At 50.5% G+C, this 18,261-nt stretch overlaps 1 protein-coding gene across 3 annotated transcripts in view; it reads right to left on the reverse strand.

Annotated features, from left to right (window-relative positions):
- Positions 1–18,261, reverse strand: part of GSG1L (GSG1 like) — a 212,145-nt gene that overhangs the window by 76,870 nt on the left and 117,014 nt on the right. For 2 of the 3 annotated variants that reach the window (XM_059896824.1, XM_059896822.1), the window contains exon 3: positions 1,036–1,188. The exons of the other annotated variant lie outside the window; for it this stretch is intronic. In XM_059896824.1, the coding sequence (XP_059752807.1) occupies positions 1,036–1,188 (153 nt within the window). The remainder of the gene's footprint in view (positions 1–1,035; positions 1,189–18,261) is intronic. 3 annotated transcript variants of the gene reach the window in all.

The raw sequence follows: 18,261 nt of genomic DNA on the forward strand, positions 1-18,261 counted from the left end.
ATTCTTTGGGAGATCCTTCTGTTATATACACATACCTCAATTAGGGGGCGATTATTTCCCTTTACCAAAAGGCTCATCGTTTCGGTTTCATTAAATAGAGAGTTCTTCCAGTGCATGAAGAATAAGATTAGATTTATAGAAATTCAGTTTACATTTGGCTTTTTAGGAACAGATGTCGTACACAGCCAAGCCACTGCTCTGTCAGGCTTCCTGAAGTTATGGTTTACAGGCTCCTTTGACTCCCTTCCGGCAAACTCCTGGCTTAACCCCTCATGACCCGGGTCTGCTGAGGCTATTCGGGGCACCTGGCCACCTAATCCAATGACCTTTGCTTGGAGCCTTCCGTCTCCACCTCCCTGAGTCATGCTGCCACCACCGATCATCCAATTTTTCCTAAAACCCTCAAAATCCTTGGCCTTTGTCCACAATCTCTGTTCACCCCACCCTCACCACTGAGATTCCAAATGTGTTTGTTCATCCAGCTTCCCGCTGGCCATCTCCCCATGGAGGTCTCAAGGGCAAATAAGATAAAGCAGATGAGTGATGTGCCCACCACCCCCAGCAGGCTGCCCTTTCATATCCCTGTGAAAGACACCACCGTCCGCCCATTTTCATGACCATCTCCCTTTCCCTCGTGCCACAAATCCAATCCATCACCCGCCATGTGGCGTTCATCTCCTGAATACATCTCCAGCAAACCCATCTCTCTCTCCCACGTGTGTTAAGCTCCATGAAGCACTGGAATTGTCTGTTTCCGTTCATTACTATAACCCCATACTTATTAAACACATGACCTGGCACACGAGACACTCAGTAAACACATGCTGAATCAGAGAATAGGGGAGCAGACAAATCCTACTTTACAAATTGTAACACTGAGCTTCAGAGAAGAGAAGTGATTGGCCCACGGTCACCTAGGTGGACCAATCAGGACTTCGCCCGAGGGTGGCTCCAGCTCCCGCATTCCCCTCTGCTCTGGGCACAGGGTTGGTTCCGGTGTGTTCTTGCCCCACTGCCCGAGGCCCTCTGCCTTACCTGAGAGCACCGTGAAGACGGCCGCAAAGGCATTGAGCTTGAGCCCGTCGATGACATTGCTGGAGTGGAAGAGCTCGAGACACATGAGGCTGAAACCAACCACCAGCAGGAGGATGTAGAGCACCTCGGAGACGACCGACAGCCACAGGACCCCTGCACGGAGGAGGCAGGGAGGTCGTGAGACGGGGACACACAGGGCGGACTCTCCCTGGGTTCGTTCCACCCCACGCCCTTGGGTTGGGGGATCAAGTCGTTTTAGAGAAGACCTCGGTTCTAGCGTGGGTCCTGATTAGGTAAGGCGATCCTGGCCAGCCATCCTCCTCACCAGGACTGGCTCAGGAACCCCAGCCTAAGTCCGCCGGAGCGTGGCACTCTCAGGATGACAGTTACTGGTCCAGGGAGGCATGTGACCAATAAGCGGGTCCATTCAGATCGGAGGGAAGGACTTCCATCCTGTGGCTGGATGGGAGGCTCTCTTTCTCTTCTCATCTGTTACATGACTGCCACTGGGAGCCATCTCATTGCCCAGAGAGCACCTGCCTTAGAATGAAGCTGACACCAGTTGCTGAGCAGAGCAGGAAAGATGACCTCATTGGGCCACGCAACCACCAGCCCCGACGGCTTCCCTGTGGCTAAGCTGGCCAGTATGATGTTCTCTGTTACCTGCAGCTATAAGCATCCCAACTCTTACACACATCATGCTTGCCCTCAAGGTACACCTACGTTTTTATTTACCCTGTTCCCTACTCCACTTTTTTCTAGAAACCACCACTGCTATTCCCACAGCTTCAACCTTGTGGTTCTCTTGGGAGCTGCCATGTTCTGCTGTGGTCCCACCCCACTGGGCACAGCTAAATGATCCAATGTGATCACGTGACTTAGAATTGGCCAGTCAAGGCCCTTCTCCAGGAATCTGTGCTTGGAACCCACTGAAGTAGACAGGAAAAGAGTCCCAGATGGGAGCCCAGGCACTCTGCCAGTATGAGCGACTGGTTCCAGCTGTTCCTGAAGGCCAGCTGCACCCCATCCTGCCAGTGTTTTGGCTACCCAAACCTTCTTTTTATTCCCTAAGATAGCACAGCTCCCTCTTCCCCCAAATTGGCCCAAATTGGGTTACCATCATTTGTCACCTAATTTAGGGGGCATCTTCTACTTCTCCCATCCTACATTATTCTTCCTTCTTCCTACATGCTTTTTATTTGAAGAACCCCTTTCCTCTCTCAGTCTGTGCAGTTTAGTTGCATCAGATTCACACCCTGGCTCCATGACTCGTATCTGGCCAATCAGAACTCCGTGTCCTTCTGACTCTAGTCATTGGTTCAGGAATGAACCTCTCTATGCCTCAGTTTCTTAACCTATAAAATGGGGATAATAATAACTCCTATCTCATAGTATTGTGGTGCTGCGAGGATTCACACGGCAACGTAATGAGCTTGTGCTTAGCATATAGAAGAGCTCAGTTCACGTGCATCATTACCATTGCTGGATGGGAGGAACACGGTGGGGACTGGAAATGGAGCCGAGGGGTCCTTGAGTGAGGTCAAGGCTAGAGACAGTCAAGAGGGAGAAATGACACTGTGGGAGCAGACACGATTTCTGAGAAAAAGGGTGGTGAGTAGGAGATGGAGCACATCATGTGACTTACCTTCTAAGCCACACTAACCATAGGTTTTGAGAAGGGACTATGGATGGACCAGGCCTGGCCAGCCGGAGATGGACACATGACCCAAATCAGTTCAATGAGTCAGGCACAGGACTTTTGCTGAAACTATCGGGAAAGAAAATTCCTTTTTTCCACTGGGTTTGAGGCTGGGAAGATGGAAGGATGGAAGTGACTGCATCAAGTAGCAAGGGCCTTCCTGAGGGCAGAGCCAAGGCCAAGGAAGGCGGCACCAAGAGATGGAGGAAGACCGTGTCCTGTGACATTGAGTCCCCAGATCCAGCCATGCCTAAAGCTGCCAGTCATCTGTTCTTTCAATCACATGAACCAAGAGATCCTTGTCTTTGCCTAAGCCGGTTTGGGGTAGAACTTCTGTCTCTTACAACCAACAGTCTGGATCTTCAGTTTTTCTTTTCTCGGAAGCTGTCCTTCCCTACCTCTCTGCCTTTGCACAAGTTGTTCCTTCCACCTTAGTGCCCTAGGGACACCCGATATACACCATTCAGTGAAGGAAGCAAACAAACAGCAATGTCTGAGCCCCTATCTATTCCCTGATGAAGGATCCAGATTCTCAAACACCCACTATCATTCCTAATGCAACGGGGCTTTCAGAGCTTTGAAGAACTTTTTTCTTTTCTTTTCTTTTTTTTTTTGCTACAGGAATATCGCTTCTCCTGGGCAATCCCTTGGATTTCTGTGAGAGAATAATGTGCTCTTGGCAGCCTGCATGTTGTTAAAACATCCCCTGGCACCGTACACTCGCAGCCTCTGAGGCCCTTCGCTGGCCCCAGGCCCACCGGGCAGCGAGGAGGAAGGCAGGAGGTGCAGGGTGAGCTGGGCCATGCAGGGGGGCGGCTGCCCTCGGGGAGGCCTGCTCTCCCTCCCAGCAGCCTTCACCTCCAGCTGCTGTTGCCCTGCGGGTGGGCGGAGCCTCACCAGGGTGAATTTGCAACAACTAGGCTCACAGCATCTGTCTGCAAGTTACAGCCCACCCCAGCCAAGGAAATTAATAACTATAGTAAGAAGCGGAATTGTTGCTGAGGTTATGCTAATAGCAGCAACAATGTCACAGTAAGGGCCAAGGGATATTAGGCGTTTATCACGTGCCAAGTCATACTGGACAATGTTAATGTTCTACCCAATGTCCTTGCACCTCTTTTTAGTGTTTCTGTCTTTGCAGGATTGTCTTTGGGAAACTGGACTACATCTTGCCCATATTCATTCAGAAAGTGCCTGGAAGCTTATATTTTCCTCTCTGTTCTGTCGTCAACCAGTGGCTGACTGGGGTAGTCCTGCCCCATGGCTCTGGTGGAGACCACCCTGGGTGGTGACCTACACTGCAAAGCTCCCTCGGGGCCAAAACTGAAGCTGCCCTCTCTGGGCCCTGGCCTGACATCACCCCCTCACTTGCCTTCCTCCCTTCCCCATTCTGCTCCCCCCAATTCCCTTACCATTCTCCTCCGGGGCATTTCCTTTATAAATGACTTGCACATGGATCCTCAGCCCAGAGTCTGTTTCTAGGGACTCTGGCCTCAAACACCAGCATTCACATGCATGATCTCCCTCAATCTTCCTGACAGCTTTGCAAGGCAGCAATGCAGCACCCATATCACAGATGGGCAAACTGAGGTTCGGAGGGATTAAACCACTGGTCTACACAGCTGGACAGTGAGTGATATAGTCAATCTGGGTTCAAACTCAGGCCTCTCTGACTCCAGAAACCATCATGGGTAGGGAGGTTGTAACCTATCAGGATAGAATGGCCACTTTGAAGTCATATCGGGGGAGTTGGGTTCCCTGGCGATGGCTCTCATCTACATGCACTCCAGCATCCCAAAGAATTTCTGCATCAGAATTCTTGCAAGACGATGGCCACGGAGTGGGATTATGGTGGGGGAGGGGGTTCTCAGTGATCCTGAGCCCAGCTGGCCACCAGGTGTGGTGGGGAAGGAGGTCGCAGGGAAGAGCAGATGGGTCTTGAGGATGCTGGTGACTCAGGCTGGGACCTGGGACGCTTTGCTGCAATGCTCGTACCTGGACAAAGTCTCTTCGAGCAACAAAACACAAAGAAACTATAAAGGACTAAAAATAATTGTGCGCATTGGCAGTTGGGGCAAATTATGATTATGGACAACAAGATACGAAAAGACAAAAACCCCAACTGCTACTTCTGAAGAGCCAGGAGCCAAAGCACAGTACTGCGCATGCCCCTGCACACAGCACCACCAAGGGGGTGGGCAGACCACCTAAGCCACGCCTCTGACCCGACCCCTGGACCCGCCCCTACCCTCACCCCATATAAGGAACCAGCTGGCCCCACCCCCACCCCACCCCCACTCCGGGAGCCAGCGAGCAAGGGAAACTAACTGTTGCTTGTTTACGCTCCCTCTTGCTGTAGCAGGGATCCCGGTAAAGCCTTGCCTGAATTTCTTGTCTGGCCTCTTATCAATTTCTATTGATTAAGGAGGCCAAGAACCCCGGTTGGTAACACTGGGAACCAGGCTGGAAAAGATGGGTTTGACCCATGCTGCAGAGGCAGGTGCAGTCCTAAAGGGCTTAGCAAGGGAAAGACATGCAGGGAGGCTTGCTCTGGAAGGGGGCTGGCTGGAAGACCCGCTGGAGGTTTGGGCCGCGCTCCATGAAGAGATGGTGGTGGCCTGGGCCGTGGCAATGATGGGGGGTGAGGACAAGTGGGGAGCTTGATGACTCCAGAGGGGTGGGCTCAGTGGCCTGCTGACCCATGAATGCGATGGCAAAGGAGAAGGAGGAGTCCAGAGTGGGGCCATGTCTCCAGCGCAGGCGTCTGAGCAGACAGTCATCGTTCCTCAGTGAGAATGGTGCTAAGGCAGGAAAGTGGTGAGGCCACTCCTACATGTGCAGAGTCTGCAGCAGCTGCAGGACCTCCAGTGGGGATGTGCAGGAGGCAGCTGGAGCTCAGACAGGGATGTGGGGACACTGGCAAGACATGGGCACTCACTAAATGTTTGCTGTGATTCTTAAAGAGATGGATGCCCCAAAAAAGCATTTAGAGCAAAAGAGAAAAGGGTAAGAAGTAGAATCCACAGGAACATTAATACTCAAGGGGAGGGGTGGGGAGGGGCTGTGAAGGTGTAGTGACACTGTGGGTGTCCCACCCATCCCTGCCGACAGCACTTCAATGCACCTGCCACCTGCCAGCACCTCTCTGCCCCAGGGGTTGCCCTGGTCACCAGAGCCTACTCCCCACCTGCTGGGAGATTGACACCAGCCTGCCCTGCACCTCTGCAGCAGCCCTCAACCAATGCCTGATGTGAGCTGATGAATAAGTACAAATTATATGTGTGTTTCCCACTGTAATAGGGAAGAACAAATCTGACTCCATACTGGATTGGTTTCTTTTCCTTTAACCTTTATACTCTATTGCTTTTGCTACAAGTTAAGAATATCGCCTATAGCCTGAAATACACAGGATGGCCCATTCTCAAGGTTCTGACCTTTATAGGTGTAACACTTATCCATTCATGTAGAGATAAAAAGTTGCAGAACAGAGAAGAACATTTGTCTTGTTGGAGGTTTACAGGAACATCTGACCTGACCTAGCTGGACAGTTGCAAGAACAAAGGATTCCCCTACCAAGAAGTTTGCAACGACAAACCACACCCCCTCCCCTTTCAGTATAAAAGTAGCTTGAATTCTAACTTGGGGAAGATGGTCCTTTGGGACACGAGTCCACCATCTTCTCAGTCTGCTGGCTTTCGGAATAAAGTCGCTATTCCTTGTCCCAGCAACTCTATCTATTGTCCTGCCATGCATGAGCAGTACAAGCTTGGACTCAATAACACCACCACCAGGGGAGAGATGGTGTTAAGTGTGAAGAACCACAACATTAAATTGTCTCCATCAAAGAGTGAAAACGCTATCGCTTTTCCATTATTTTTAAAATTCTTATCAGCCCAATCAAAAGAGTCTCGCTTGGCGATAATATGTCCTTAACACTTTCCTAACACTTCTTAATTGTTTAAAACAACGAGAGGGCTCAGATCTTCAGCAGTTCCTAAGCAGACTTGCAGAACATTTTGACAGTTGCCTTCTGTGCTGGGGACTCTCCATCACCCCCATCCTCTCCCTCCCCTCCCAGGCCACAGCTCTCCACCCCTCTCTGCCCTACTCTGGGCCCCAGGGGACTGACTCCTTAGAAGGGCATCCCCAGGCTCCCTGGCCCTCTGAGTCAGCAAGGGGGGGCACCAGCTGGAAATCGGCACATGGGAGGAGAGAGGTCAGCGTGCTTCTGCCCTGCTCCCTCTCTCTCTCTGTCCACTTCTCTGGCATCAGCTTCATCCTCTTGCCCATGACTACAGCTCCGTTGTCACGGCTGCTATTCTTACAGACCCCAGAACACCGTTCTTGCCCTTTTCTCCTTCCTGTCCAAGGCTGGTAACGGCTCCCCTCTGTCATCAGCCCTTGGGGGCCTCAGATTCTCTTAACCCTTTTCATGCCTCTGTTAGGAGTTCTTTCATCCAAGTGCCTTCATTTGAACCATTTGGGAGATTCTGTTTCCCGCAGAGAGCCTCCCTGGCACATCATTTTTTATGGCAAGGGATCCAGTTAGAGGAATGATCTTAGCCAGTGGTCCCAGAGTAGGCCCCGAATAGCAGCAGCAGCAGCACTTGGGAACTTGTGATGCAAATTCTTGGGCCTTACTGAATCCAGGAACTCTGAGAGTAGAACCCATCTGTGTCTTTTTTTTTTTTTTAATATATTTATTTATTTTTGGCTGCTTTGGGTCTTTGTTGCTGTGCGTGGGCTTTCTCTAGTTGCAGCGCGCAGGCTTCTCATTGTGGTGGCTTCTCTTGTTGCAGAGCACGGGCTCTAGGCATGCAGGCTTCAGTAGTTGTGGCACGTGGGCCCAGTAGTTGTGGCTCGTGGGCTCTAGAGCGCAGGCTCAGTAGTTGTGGCGCACGGGCTTAGATGCTCCGCGGTATGTGGGATCTTCCCGGACCAGGGATCGAACCCATGTCCCCTGCACTGGCAGGCGGTTTCTTAACCACTGCACCACCAGGGAAGTCCCCCATCTGTGTCTTAGTGGGCCCTCCAGGTGATGCTGATGCACATTCAAATTTGAGCATCACTGATCTGAAGTCCCCTTTCAAATGTATGTAGGAAAAAGAGAGTCGACTTGTGCGGGGGAGGGGATTGAGTCAATAAATGCTAGACCATAGGTGTTGGTGTCTGGCCAACAGAGAGAAGGTATAATGGGAATAATGAAACAATCGGGAATCATCGCGTAGTGTCTGGTCTAAAATCAATGCCCACTATTAGTGTTATGGAACGCATGCACGTGTGAATAAAGGAAGCTGGGAAGGACAGTGGGCTGGCAGCCTCTGGGCAGGACCAGCGGGGAGCCTTGGTGACACCCGGAAAGGCTCAATAATCACAGAGATGATTGTTTCAAGTCTCTGAAACTTGCTGCTAATGGCTCAATTTGCAGCTGAGAACTGGTGACCTCCCGGGGCAGAAGAAATGAAATGATTTCTCATCAGGTGCGTGGCCTGTGCGGTGACAGCTAATCCTGTTAGCTGCACTTTTTGCCTTTTTAAAAAACATCTTCATGACGCCAGCTCTGACCCTCCACTGATGCAATTGATGGGTTTGCAAGAACCATTTCCCTTTTGCCCGGGAATCCCTCCCTTGCTAAGACACTTTCCAGGGCCAGCTCGTTGGCTGAGGGGAAAGTCACAGGTGGGAACCGTCTTGGATGTGTGACCTTGGCTGGGGGCCTTAACCTTTTGCCCTCTGTTTCCTCAATTGAAAAATGGGCATGATAGACTTGTGAGCATTAAATGAGATGACATCTTTAAGTCACACAAGCCTGACACTTGGAAAGTATTCAAGAGAGCTAAGTATTACTATCACTTCCTAATTAGTATAATTATTAGCAATTATAATAATTACAAGAGGCAGTGAGGCATAGGGGTGAAGAGCCAGATGTGGGCCAGGCCACCTAGATTGACACCAGCTTTTCCAATTACTAGCTGGGAGACTGAGCAAGTGGTATCACACACTGTACCTGTTTTCTTGCTTATAAATTAGGGATAGATCTGGTACCCACTTATGGACTGTTGTGAGGATAAAGCAAGTTAATTGATAAGTGAAGTGTTAAGGGCAGTGCCTGGCACATAGCAAGTGTTAACGTAAGTGTTAGTTACTATTATTGTTGTCATCGTTGTTATTCCCATGGGACGTAGCCAAGGAGTAGGCAGCCTGGAACAATTGCATCTCAGCCACCGGACAAATAAAACTCTTATGGCGGGGGGTGGGGGGGGGCGGTGCACAGGGGGATTGTGGTAAAATCATATGAAATCCCAAGATGCAATGGCATTTTAAGAGAAAACATTTTTCCTCCCCAAATCCATCAGTTTAATACGTCAAATCAATAAGTCGTGGTGCAGTGGCCGCTGGCTGTGGGCTCGGTGACACGCCCCCTGAAACCCAGCATGTTAAATCATGTAAATGGCATGGGCCGGGACCTCTGAGGTTGGAAACAGCTCCATGATAGCTGCTGCTTGCGAAATGTCAATACTGGAAGCTCAGAGGCAGAGATGCACAGGGGATGGGAAGAGAAAGCCAGAGGCCTCGAAGAACCGTGGAGAGGGACTTTGGGGGTCACCGAGCCCCCAGCCCTCCATCTGCAGATGAGAAGTTAGCCCAGAGAGGAGTTAGGATGTGCCCCTGTCACAAAGCACGTTGGGGGCAGATTGGGGTAGGGGTGGATTTGCCACCTCCCAGGCTGCTCGATGTTGCATGATTGGGGTGACTCTATCACAGGCACTGGGATTGAGATTTTAGGGGAAAGGGGCTGCCTTGAACATGGTGGCCGCATCGCACGTCTGTAGCCCTGAGTTCCAGCCCTGATGCCGGGGGACCTCTGGAAGGGCCCCCGTGTCTCCAGGCGCCTCAGTTTCCCTCCTGGTAAAACAAGTGGATTCTCAAACAAGCTGCCAACAGGCCGAAGCCAGTCCGCAGAATTGTCTTGTTTGGCCCACACAGGATTTTAAAAATATCTGAATTCATTATCAACATTTAAAAATAGGAGACTTCGCATAAAAATCCAGATTTCTGGATTTGTTTGCAAAATGGGTGGATGCAGCAATATAAGACCCGCATCCCCATACAATGATGACTGTGAGGCTGAGCTGGGGCGGCCCCCCCCAAACAGGGCAGCCCAGACCCCAGCCAGCGCCCTTCACCCCTTCATGGTTCCTTCCTAGCACTCGTGAGCATTTGGGTTTACAGCCCCCCATACAATGCTGTCTAAGGTCATTTCTATCCCTGACACTCCGCAGCGATGCAACATTTTGAGACCCTGTATGGTCCTCCCTGATATTTACATGCGGGAGTGAAATACAAAGTCTCAGTTATCCAACTTCCTCAGGGATGGGGGGTTCTAGCAAACACCATGCTACCCCACACGTGAGGGTACCAATTTTCAAAGAGTCACATTCAAAGGAAAGGCATTCAGCTCTAAAAATATGCCCAGATTGATTTAACGGAGCCAAGAGCATGGATCTGAACGCTATTTCCAAGAGTCATGTTGTCCACCCCAGCCCTACATCCTGTTCATGAAGGCCTGAGAGGGCCGGTGAGTGGCCCGAGGTCACGACACTGGGAATCTTCCTTTCATGAGTCAGATAGAACCTTTTAGGCTTTGACTGGAGGTCATGGTGGAGACCCTAGGTGGCTGCTCTCATGGATGTGCAAAAAACGTTGGGTAACAGAGCGCCTGGGAACGGAATGCCATTCAAACGCCCATCAGCGCGTTGCTCTGGAAACACAGGGCCTGTCTGGGGCTGTTTTCTGTGTCAGTCACCATCTTTTCCAGAACTGTCCTTTTTTAGAGCCTCTCTACTCAAAGCAGACCTACTGACTCAAGGTCTACATTTTAACCAGATCCCCAGCTGACCCGAACACACGTTCAAGTGTGAGGAGCACTGCTCTAGAGGATGAAGTTCATATGTTTTAATATGGGACCCGCATCCTTGACAAGCAGGTCCTAAGTAGCCCTGCCCACCTCAGCACTGGCTGCTTGCTGAACATTCCATGCCCTCCTGTGCCTCCAGCATGGCCCGGGCCCTTGGAGTGTTGTCCTCCTCTGGGGTCAGCTGAATAACGGCAAAGATATCCACGCCCTAATCTCCAGAACCTATGAGTATGTTACCTTATACGGCAGAAGGGACTTTGCAGACGTGATTATGATCTTGAGATGGGGACATTATCCTGGATTAATTGGATGGGCCCAATGTAATCACAAGAGTCCTTATAAGAGGGAAGCAAGAGGGACTGAGTCAAGAAAAGGAGATGTGACAATAGAAGCAGAGGTTGGAGTGATATGGGGCCACGAGCCAAGGAATGCAGGCAGCCTCTAGAAACTGGAAAATGCAAGGAAACAGGTTCTCCCCTGGAGCCTCCAGAAAGGGATGACGACACTTTGATTTTAGCCCCATAAGGCTCATTTCAGAATTCTGATCCCCAGAACTTTAAGATAATAAATCCAGGGACTTCTCTGGTGGTCGAGTGGTTAAGACTTCGCCTTCCAATGCAGGGAGTGCGGTTTCAATCCCTGGTCGAGGAGCTAAGATCCCACATGCCTCATGGCCAAAAAAACAAAACATAAAACAGAAGCAATATTGTGGCAAATTCAATAATGACTTTAAAAATGGTCCACATCAAAAAATAAATAAATAAAAATGAAAAAGAATAAATCGATGTTATTTTAAGCCATTAAAGTTTGTGCTAACTTGTTACTATAGCAATAAGAAACTAATACATCTTCTTTCTTTGTTCAAGATCACCTCTTCCAGGAAGCCTCTCCTGACTACCCTAGCCCCCACTGCGGCCCCCAGACAGACCTCAGCAAACAAGAAAGCTTCTCCATCACTTCCAGGTAGACGCCTCGCTGAGATGGAGAGAGCCTGGACTTGGGGTCAAGCAGGTCTGGACTTGACCTTGGACCCTTACCTAACTTCTTTGAGCCTCAGTCTCTTTGGCTATAAAATGGAGTCAACACCAACAATCTCACACATTTTCTGGGCAAGTTAAATGAGATTGTGGCTGCAAACCCGCCCCCAGCCCCCAACAGTCCAGTTCCTGGCACATTGTAGGTCCTCAGTAAATGTTGTGTATCAAGCTGACAGGCTGGGCCCGGAGAAATGAGTCGTTCTCCTCTGAGCTCACAATTGATAAACGAGTTTATCACTGGAATGGATTTTGACAATGTCTTGTTGCCCGCAGAGTTCCACAAGGTTCCAGTTCCTGTCAATTTAGAAATGACTCTGGCAGACATGCCCTTATAAATGCCTCTGTTGGAACCCTGGGACAGTCACTGAGCGTTTGAGATGTGTCATGGTGACCTTGGCCTTCAGCATCAGGCTACAATGATTTTTCCCTCTCTTTAGGACCCAGAAGCTGGCCTTGAAAATAATCTCTGGCTCACACAAGCCGGGGCCTGGGGAGGAGGCTGGGAGGGGGAGCGTGGTGGGAAGAACTTAGAAGTCTGAGGTTGAGTACTGGCCACTACACCCCACCCGGACCTCCCATCACTTGAGCAAGTCCTCTCATCACTCTGGGCCTCCCCTTTCCCCATCTCTAAAATGGGGTTTCTACGTAGGCAAAGGAAGTAGGACGGGGTAGGTCAGAAGTTGCAAACTGGCCTGAAGACAAGGTTTTGAGATTTTTTTGCTGTGTTTCCTGGGTTGGTGTTTTGGTTTGGTTTGGTTCCTTCTCTTTCTTTGTCTCTCTGTCTTTCTGTCTCTGTCTCTCTGTCTCTGTCATTCTGTCTTTCTGTCTCTCTCTCTTGTTATATGTGGTATTTTTAAAATTTTGAATTAGAAAAATGAATTTGAAAAATGGGAAAATCACATGAAAATCTAGATTCTTTTGGAAATCTGGTTGACCAGGGCCACCTTCCTACAAGAAGACGATGGCTGGAGCCCGGTGGTGGCCGCTCCCTGCAGGCAGTTTCTCTCTAGTTTGCCAGAGTCCTCACCCTTCCCTATAATTTCCTGCCCTGCAGGCTGAGGGCTACAGCCCAGGGAATCACCCCCGAGTGCAGGCAGGTTCTTTTACAATGAGAGCTGGGAGAAAGCCGTTGGGGGGTGGGGAATGCCAGGCGGTGTGCAGCCAGGGGACAGAGATGGGCAGGGCCGGGGGAGGAGGTCGGCAGGGGATGCTGGGAAAGGTACTGCATCAGAAGGGCCTCCCAGACACCAGCTGGTTCCTACTCCAGCTGCCACCTGCTGCCAGGTGGGAGGAGTAGTACCCTGAAGAACACAGCTTCAAAGTGTGAACAAAGTGTTCACAGTGAACAAAGAATGGGGCTGGTCACTGCAGAGGCGGGGAAAGAAGGAAACGGTTATCTGCTGTGAGATGGTAGTGTGCCCAATGGTTAAGGGCATGGCCTGGGGAGCCAGACCACCTACAGGCAAATCTCATCTCTGCTAATCTCATCACTTGCTGTGTGGCCTTGGGCAAGTTACTTCACCTCTCTGAGCCTGTTTCCTCCTCCGCCTCAGAGGGTGGTTGTAAGAATTAAATGAGACATGTAAAGAGGCATAATCCAGGCTCAGCTCATGATAGGCCTCAATATATGCCAGCTATCCCCATTTAACAGATGAGAACATTGAGACTTGGAAAGAAGAAGAAAAACTTCATCTGTCTCAAGCCTGACAGAACCAGGCCGAGTGGGTAGTGGGGAGGTACTGTCAACCGGGTGATCTGGATTCAACATTTGCCCAGGATGTCAAGAAGAAGCACAGTCTAGCCCTCTGCCTTTGGCCTCCCTGTGGCCCCCTTGCTCAATCAAGGGCATTCTGACTTGCCCTCCCCAATCCTGACCTCTAGAGTGTCCCTCTTCCCTTAAACTCACCTGAAAAACCATAGTCTCCGCACTGAACAAATTTCCCAAACCCAGACTCTGCAGAGGGCACTATGGGGAATGCAGAGGGGAACAGACTTGGATCCAGCCCTCTGGGAACCCCAAATTTAACCTGAGGGCTGAGATACACCCAATAATGACAACCACGTTATACATCACCTAAGGAGGGCAAGGCACCATGCTGGGGCCTTGGCAAAGAGAAGCTCATTTCAACCCACAACAACCCTATGACTTGGGTGCTATTATTTTCTCTGAGTTATAGATGAGAGGAAACTGGGCACAGAGAGCTTAACTACCGAGCCCAGGAACATAGCTAATAAGTGACAGAACTGGGATTCAAAGGCCAGCCAGCCCAGATCCCCCTGCCTACCAAGCCCAGCTGGCCTCAAGGTCTGGTGAGCCAGTGGAAAAAAGGGCACTTCCTGATAACCTCTGGGTGGCCTGCCTGGTCCCTTCCAACAAGCATTCAAAACAGCTGATACAGGCTCCATCTTACAAATGAGGACACTGAGGCAGAGAGAAGGAGAGTGATTTGCCCAAGGCCCCACAGCATTGGCAAGGGGAGGAGTCATGAGTGGTGCCCAGCTCTGTCTGAGCCCCCTTCCAGCTCTCTGCAGGGGCTCTGCCCCTCTTCTGGGCCATGGACCCCTATGGCATCTGATGAAGCCTAACAGTTTTCTCTGAAAAATGTTTTAAAATAAAACAAACATACAGGGTTGCAAAGGAAACCAATTATATTGAAATGGGGTTATCAAGACATTTTTAAAAATCAAATGTATAATATTAAACTACGTGCTTTTTTATTAATGCACAAAATAACAAGATCTAGTGCAAGTCTAATAACTTTGGTAACTTTGAAGGAGCAAGGAAGAAAGTGATATTTTCAAGACCTCTGCAAACTCTGTAATGTGTTATGAAATCTGTGATTCCAACTGGCGACAAAGTCCCAGGTGGGGCTAGGACTCCACATATCATGGAAAGAAATGCTTAACTGCCAGTTAGAAGCTAGTGAGAGTAAAGATGTAATATTTTGCCACCCAAGTTCTGGATCCCCTGAATTCTGACCACTGACCCCTTGGGAGTTTCCAGGTTAAACATTTCTGCCTGAAGCAGTTGTTCTCAAATATGTAAGTGCTTGCTAAAATGCAATTCCCAGGCTGGCCCTAGGGAAGCTGATGCTGCAGAGACGAGGAAGAGGCTAGGCTCTGCACTGTGAAAAGCACCCCAGGTCATTCTGATGCATGGGCCATATTTTGAGAAAGAGGCGTCTTTCAAAAGCGCAAATACCATGAAGTCTCTTCTTCGTTGCAACCTTCTGGAGATTTCCCACTGCACTTGGAATAAACCCCAACTTCCTGCCCAGCTTTCAAGCCCCGCCCCCAGATTGTCAAGCCTCCTCACCCACCGTGCTCCAGCCACCTCAGGGCCTTTGCACTTGCTGTGCCCTCTGTCTAGAATGCTCATCCCCCAGCGCTGCTTGGTTGACTGCTTCCCAGATCAGACGCCACAGACCACTCCATCTAAATGAGCCACACCCCCAACACACACAGTCACTTTCTATCCTTCACCCTGTTTTATTTTTCATTATTTGAAATGGTGTCTTCTCTTGGCTAACATGTGTGGTCTGTTCTCCATTCACAGTGAAAGTTCCACGCGGGCAGGGATTTTGTCAGACCGTTCAGCGCTGTCTCCTAGAACAGTATCTGGCACTGGCCCGGGAGACACTAAGTAAAAAGTTGTTAAATAAATAATTAAGAAAGGACACAAGCCAAGAGGAAAAGGAAGAGACGGCCAGACTCTCTCAGCTGCAAAGAAGCCAAGGGAAGAAACTGCTTCAAGGATGAAGCAGCTGCTGCTGTGAATGCCACCCAAAGGTCAGGAAAAAACGAGGACCAGGAGACGAGAAAAAGGCCATGGGCTTTGGCGATTTGAGCCCCTCTAGTGACATCTGCGGGGAGAGAGGCAGAGTCTTCAGAGGGGACGATGCCAAGGGGAATCTGACTTGAGGGGCTAGGGAAGGAGTGGGCGGTGAGGCTGGCGGTGCAGACCCCCTGGGTTTTGATGATGAGAACCGGCCGGCCCGGGGGAGGTTTGCTCAAGCTTCAGTGCAGAGGGAGAGAGAAGGGGAGGCAGCCAGTTTGGAGGTTTGGTCATCTGGCCTGGGTGGGTGCCTGAGTCATTCATTCAATTTCAGGGGGGGAGGGACAACCCCGGCAGAGCAGTCCAGGAGTCCAGGGGGAAAGAGCGGGGCTCTTGGGAGCCCTGACAGAGTGGATTCAAATCCCACCTCCTCCACGTACCAGCTGTGTGATTTGGGGCAAGTTATTTACATCCTGCTGGGCCTCAGTTTCCTTATCTGTAAAATGGAATGCCTACAATGCCCATTTCAAGGGTTGTAGAAGGGATTCAATGACCTATGTGGAAATAGAGCCTGGTACACAGTGAGCGCCCAGCAAGTGCAATCTTTTATGTCCTAAATGTGCCAGCGCTGTGATGGAGCTGGAATGTCAGGATGAAAGGCCACTCTCAGGACACACCAGAGAGATGAGGAGAAAGACCAGCTAAGCACGGCTGGTCCACGCATGAGCCTGTAAGCAGGGGCTGTGGCCAGGCTGGGAAGTCCCAAGAGTTTCTGGAGGAGACGCTGCCTCCAATGGGACTTGAAGGACGAGAGGGGACCGGGAAGGGCAAAGGCCGGGAGGAGCAGGAGTTAGGACCACAGGGAACCTCAGGTGTGGCTGGACCGCAGAGGCCGAGAGGTAAAGGGCTGGGGCTGGGCAGAGGAGGCCACTTTATCTCGAGGGCAACGGGGATCTAGTGTCCAAAAGTTCATGCTGGTGCCACGCAGAGAGGGGAGGGAGGAGTCGATGCTGACCTGTGGGGAGACCACTCTGGGTATCCAGAAGGCAATGGTGGATAGTGTGACCAAGGCAGCCACAGGGCTCACCCCTGAGGACTCCAGGGCGAGTTAATCTGATGCATGTCCCACTAGGACAAGTACCTGAGGTGGCCGCCAAACTCCCACCTGACACCATCAACCCTTGTTCCCCCAACTCCATCACGGCCGGCTGAGGGTCACAGATGGAGCCTATTCGTAGTGCGGGGGGGAGGGGACTTCAGCTGCTGAGACTTCATCCTGGGGGCTGTGGACAGAGAACAGCCTCAAAGCTGGAATGGGCCTCCAGGGCACCAACCCCCGCAGAGCAGGCCAGGAGTCCGGGGCTCAGTGGACAGACTGCAGCTCCACCCTCCTCCCCAAGCTCCCATTTGGAAGTCCTGGCCCCAGGAGGGCCCAGCCAAGACACAGACCCTCCGAGGTCCTCCACGAAGCCAGTCCGAGATCCTCCAGTGGGCTCAGCATTCACTTGCCTGTTGCCTGTCGCCTGTCGGGGGCAGCAGTACAGTAGCCTTTAACTCCCCCACACCTCCTGACCCCATTTCCTACCCTCCTCCCCCTTGCTCACTTCCTTCTAGTCCTGCTGGCCTCCTTGCTGGTCCTTAAATACATCAGGCACACACCCGCCTCAGGGCCTTTGCACTTGTCTTTCCCTTCCCCTGGATCTCCCTCCCCTCCCCTAAGTTTTGCCCAAATGTTATTTCTTAGTGAGGTCTTCCCTGATCCCACTGTTTAAAACTGTCAACACCCCTCCCCAATATTCCCTGGCCCCTTCCCAATTTTATTTTTTTCTCTAGTACTTATCACCATTCAGCAGCCACAGGGATCTTTCTAGAATGTAAATGGAATCTCATTCTTTTAAGCCCTCCAATGCTCCAATGTTTTCCCATCACACTCAAAATAAAATCCAAGTTCCCTCCAGGACCCTAAATAATCTGGCCCTTGCCCCTCTTGTCGGGCCTGATCTCCCTTCCTCCTTGAGCCAAATGCACAAAACTCATTCCTACCTCAGGGCCTTCACACATGCTTTTCCCTACCTTTGGCAGAAAACATGGGTGCAAGAAATGTCTTACTTTCTTCCTTAAGTAAAGGCACAAGCACAATAATAAATGGAACTGACACCCGGCTTCCATATCAGGAAGACAAGAGGGCAACAGGGTGGCAACTGCAGCCACCTGGAGGGCCCTACCCCAGGTAAAAGGAGAGGCTGGCTCAACTCAGCCAACTGGTGGGAGGGTGTAACCAGGGTTGCCAGATCTTCCAACTTTTCAAAAGCCAGGAATCCTGATTTTTTAATGTGAAATCTCCCCATCCTGAAACACCAGCAACAAATTCTAACATTTCCAAACACCACGTGAGTCAAACACAGATGAGCGGTGGCGGGGTCCTAGAACACTAGTGTGCATCCTTCACAGAACTCAAAACCCAATCATAACTGAGTCCTCTCCACTTCATTACTCAGATGGTAAAAATTCACTCCAGAGAGGGAAGAATAATTGAACAAGTTCACACAGCAGCACACTGGACTCCAATCCAGGACTTCTGATTCTTAACAGACATGTCTTTAACTCCTACAATGCTAGACTAGACCACACAAAGGGGAAAATGCTAGTCAAGTTCATGTCAACACCTTTAAGGCATGCACGGAATAAGGGAAAAAAAAAATGCTTGTGGGCAGAAATCTTTTAGGACTTATCTGCAAGGGTGTGAGAAGGGCTATTCTAGCACAAAGGAAGGGCTTCTTCTATCTGAGTAGGACAT

The sequence above is a fragment of the Balaenoptera ricei genome, chromosome 15 (assembly GCF_028023285.1).
Source record: "Balaenoptera ricei isolate mBalRic1 chromosome 15, mBalRic1.hap2, whole genome shotgun sequence".
NCBI lineage: Eukaryota > Metazoa > Chordata > Mammalia > Artiodactyla > Balaenopteridae > Balaenoptera > Balaenoptera ricei.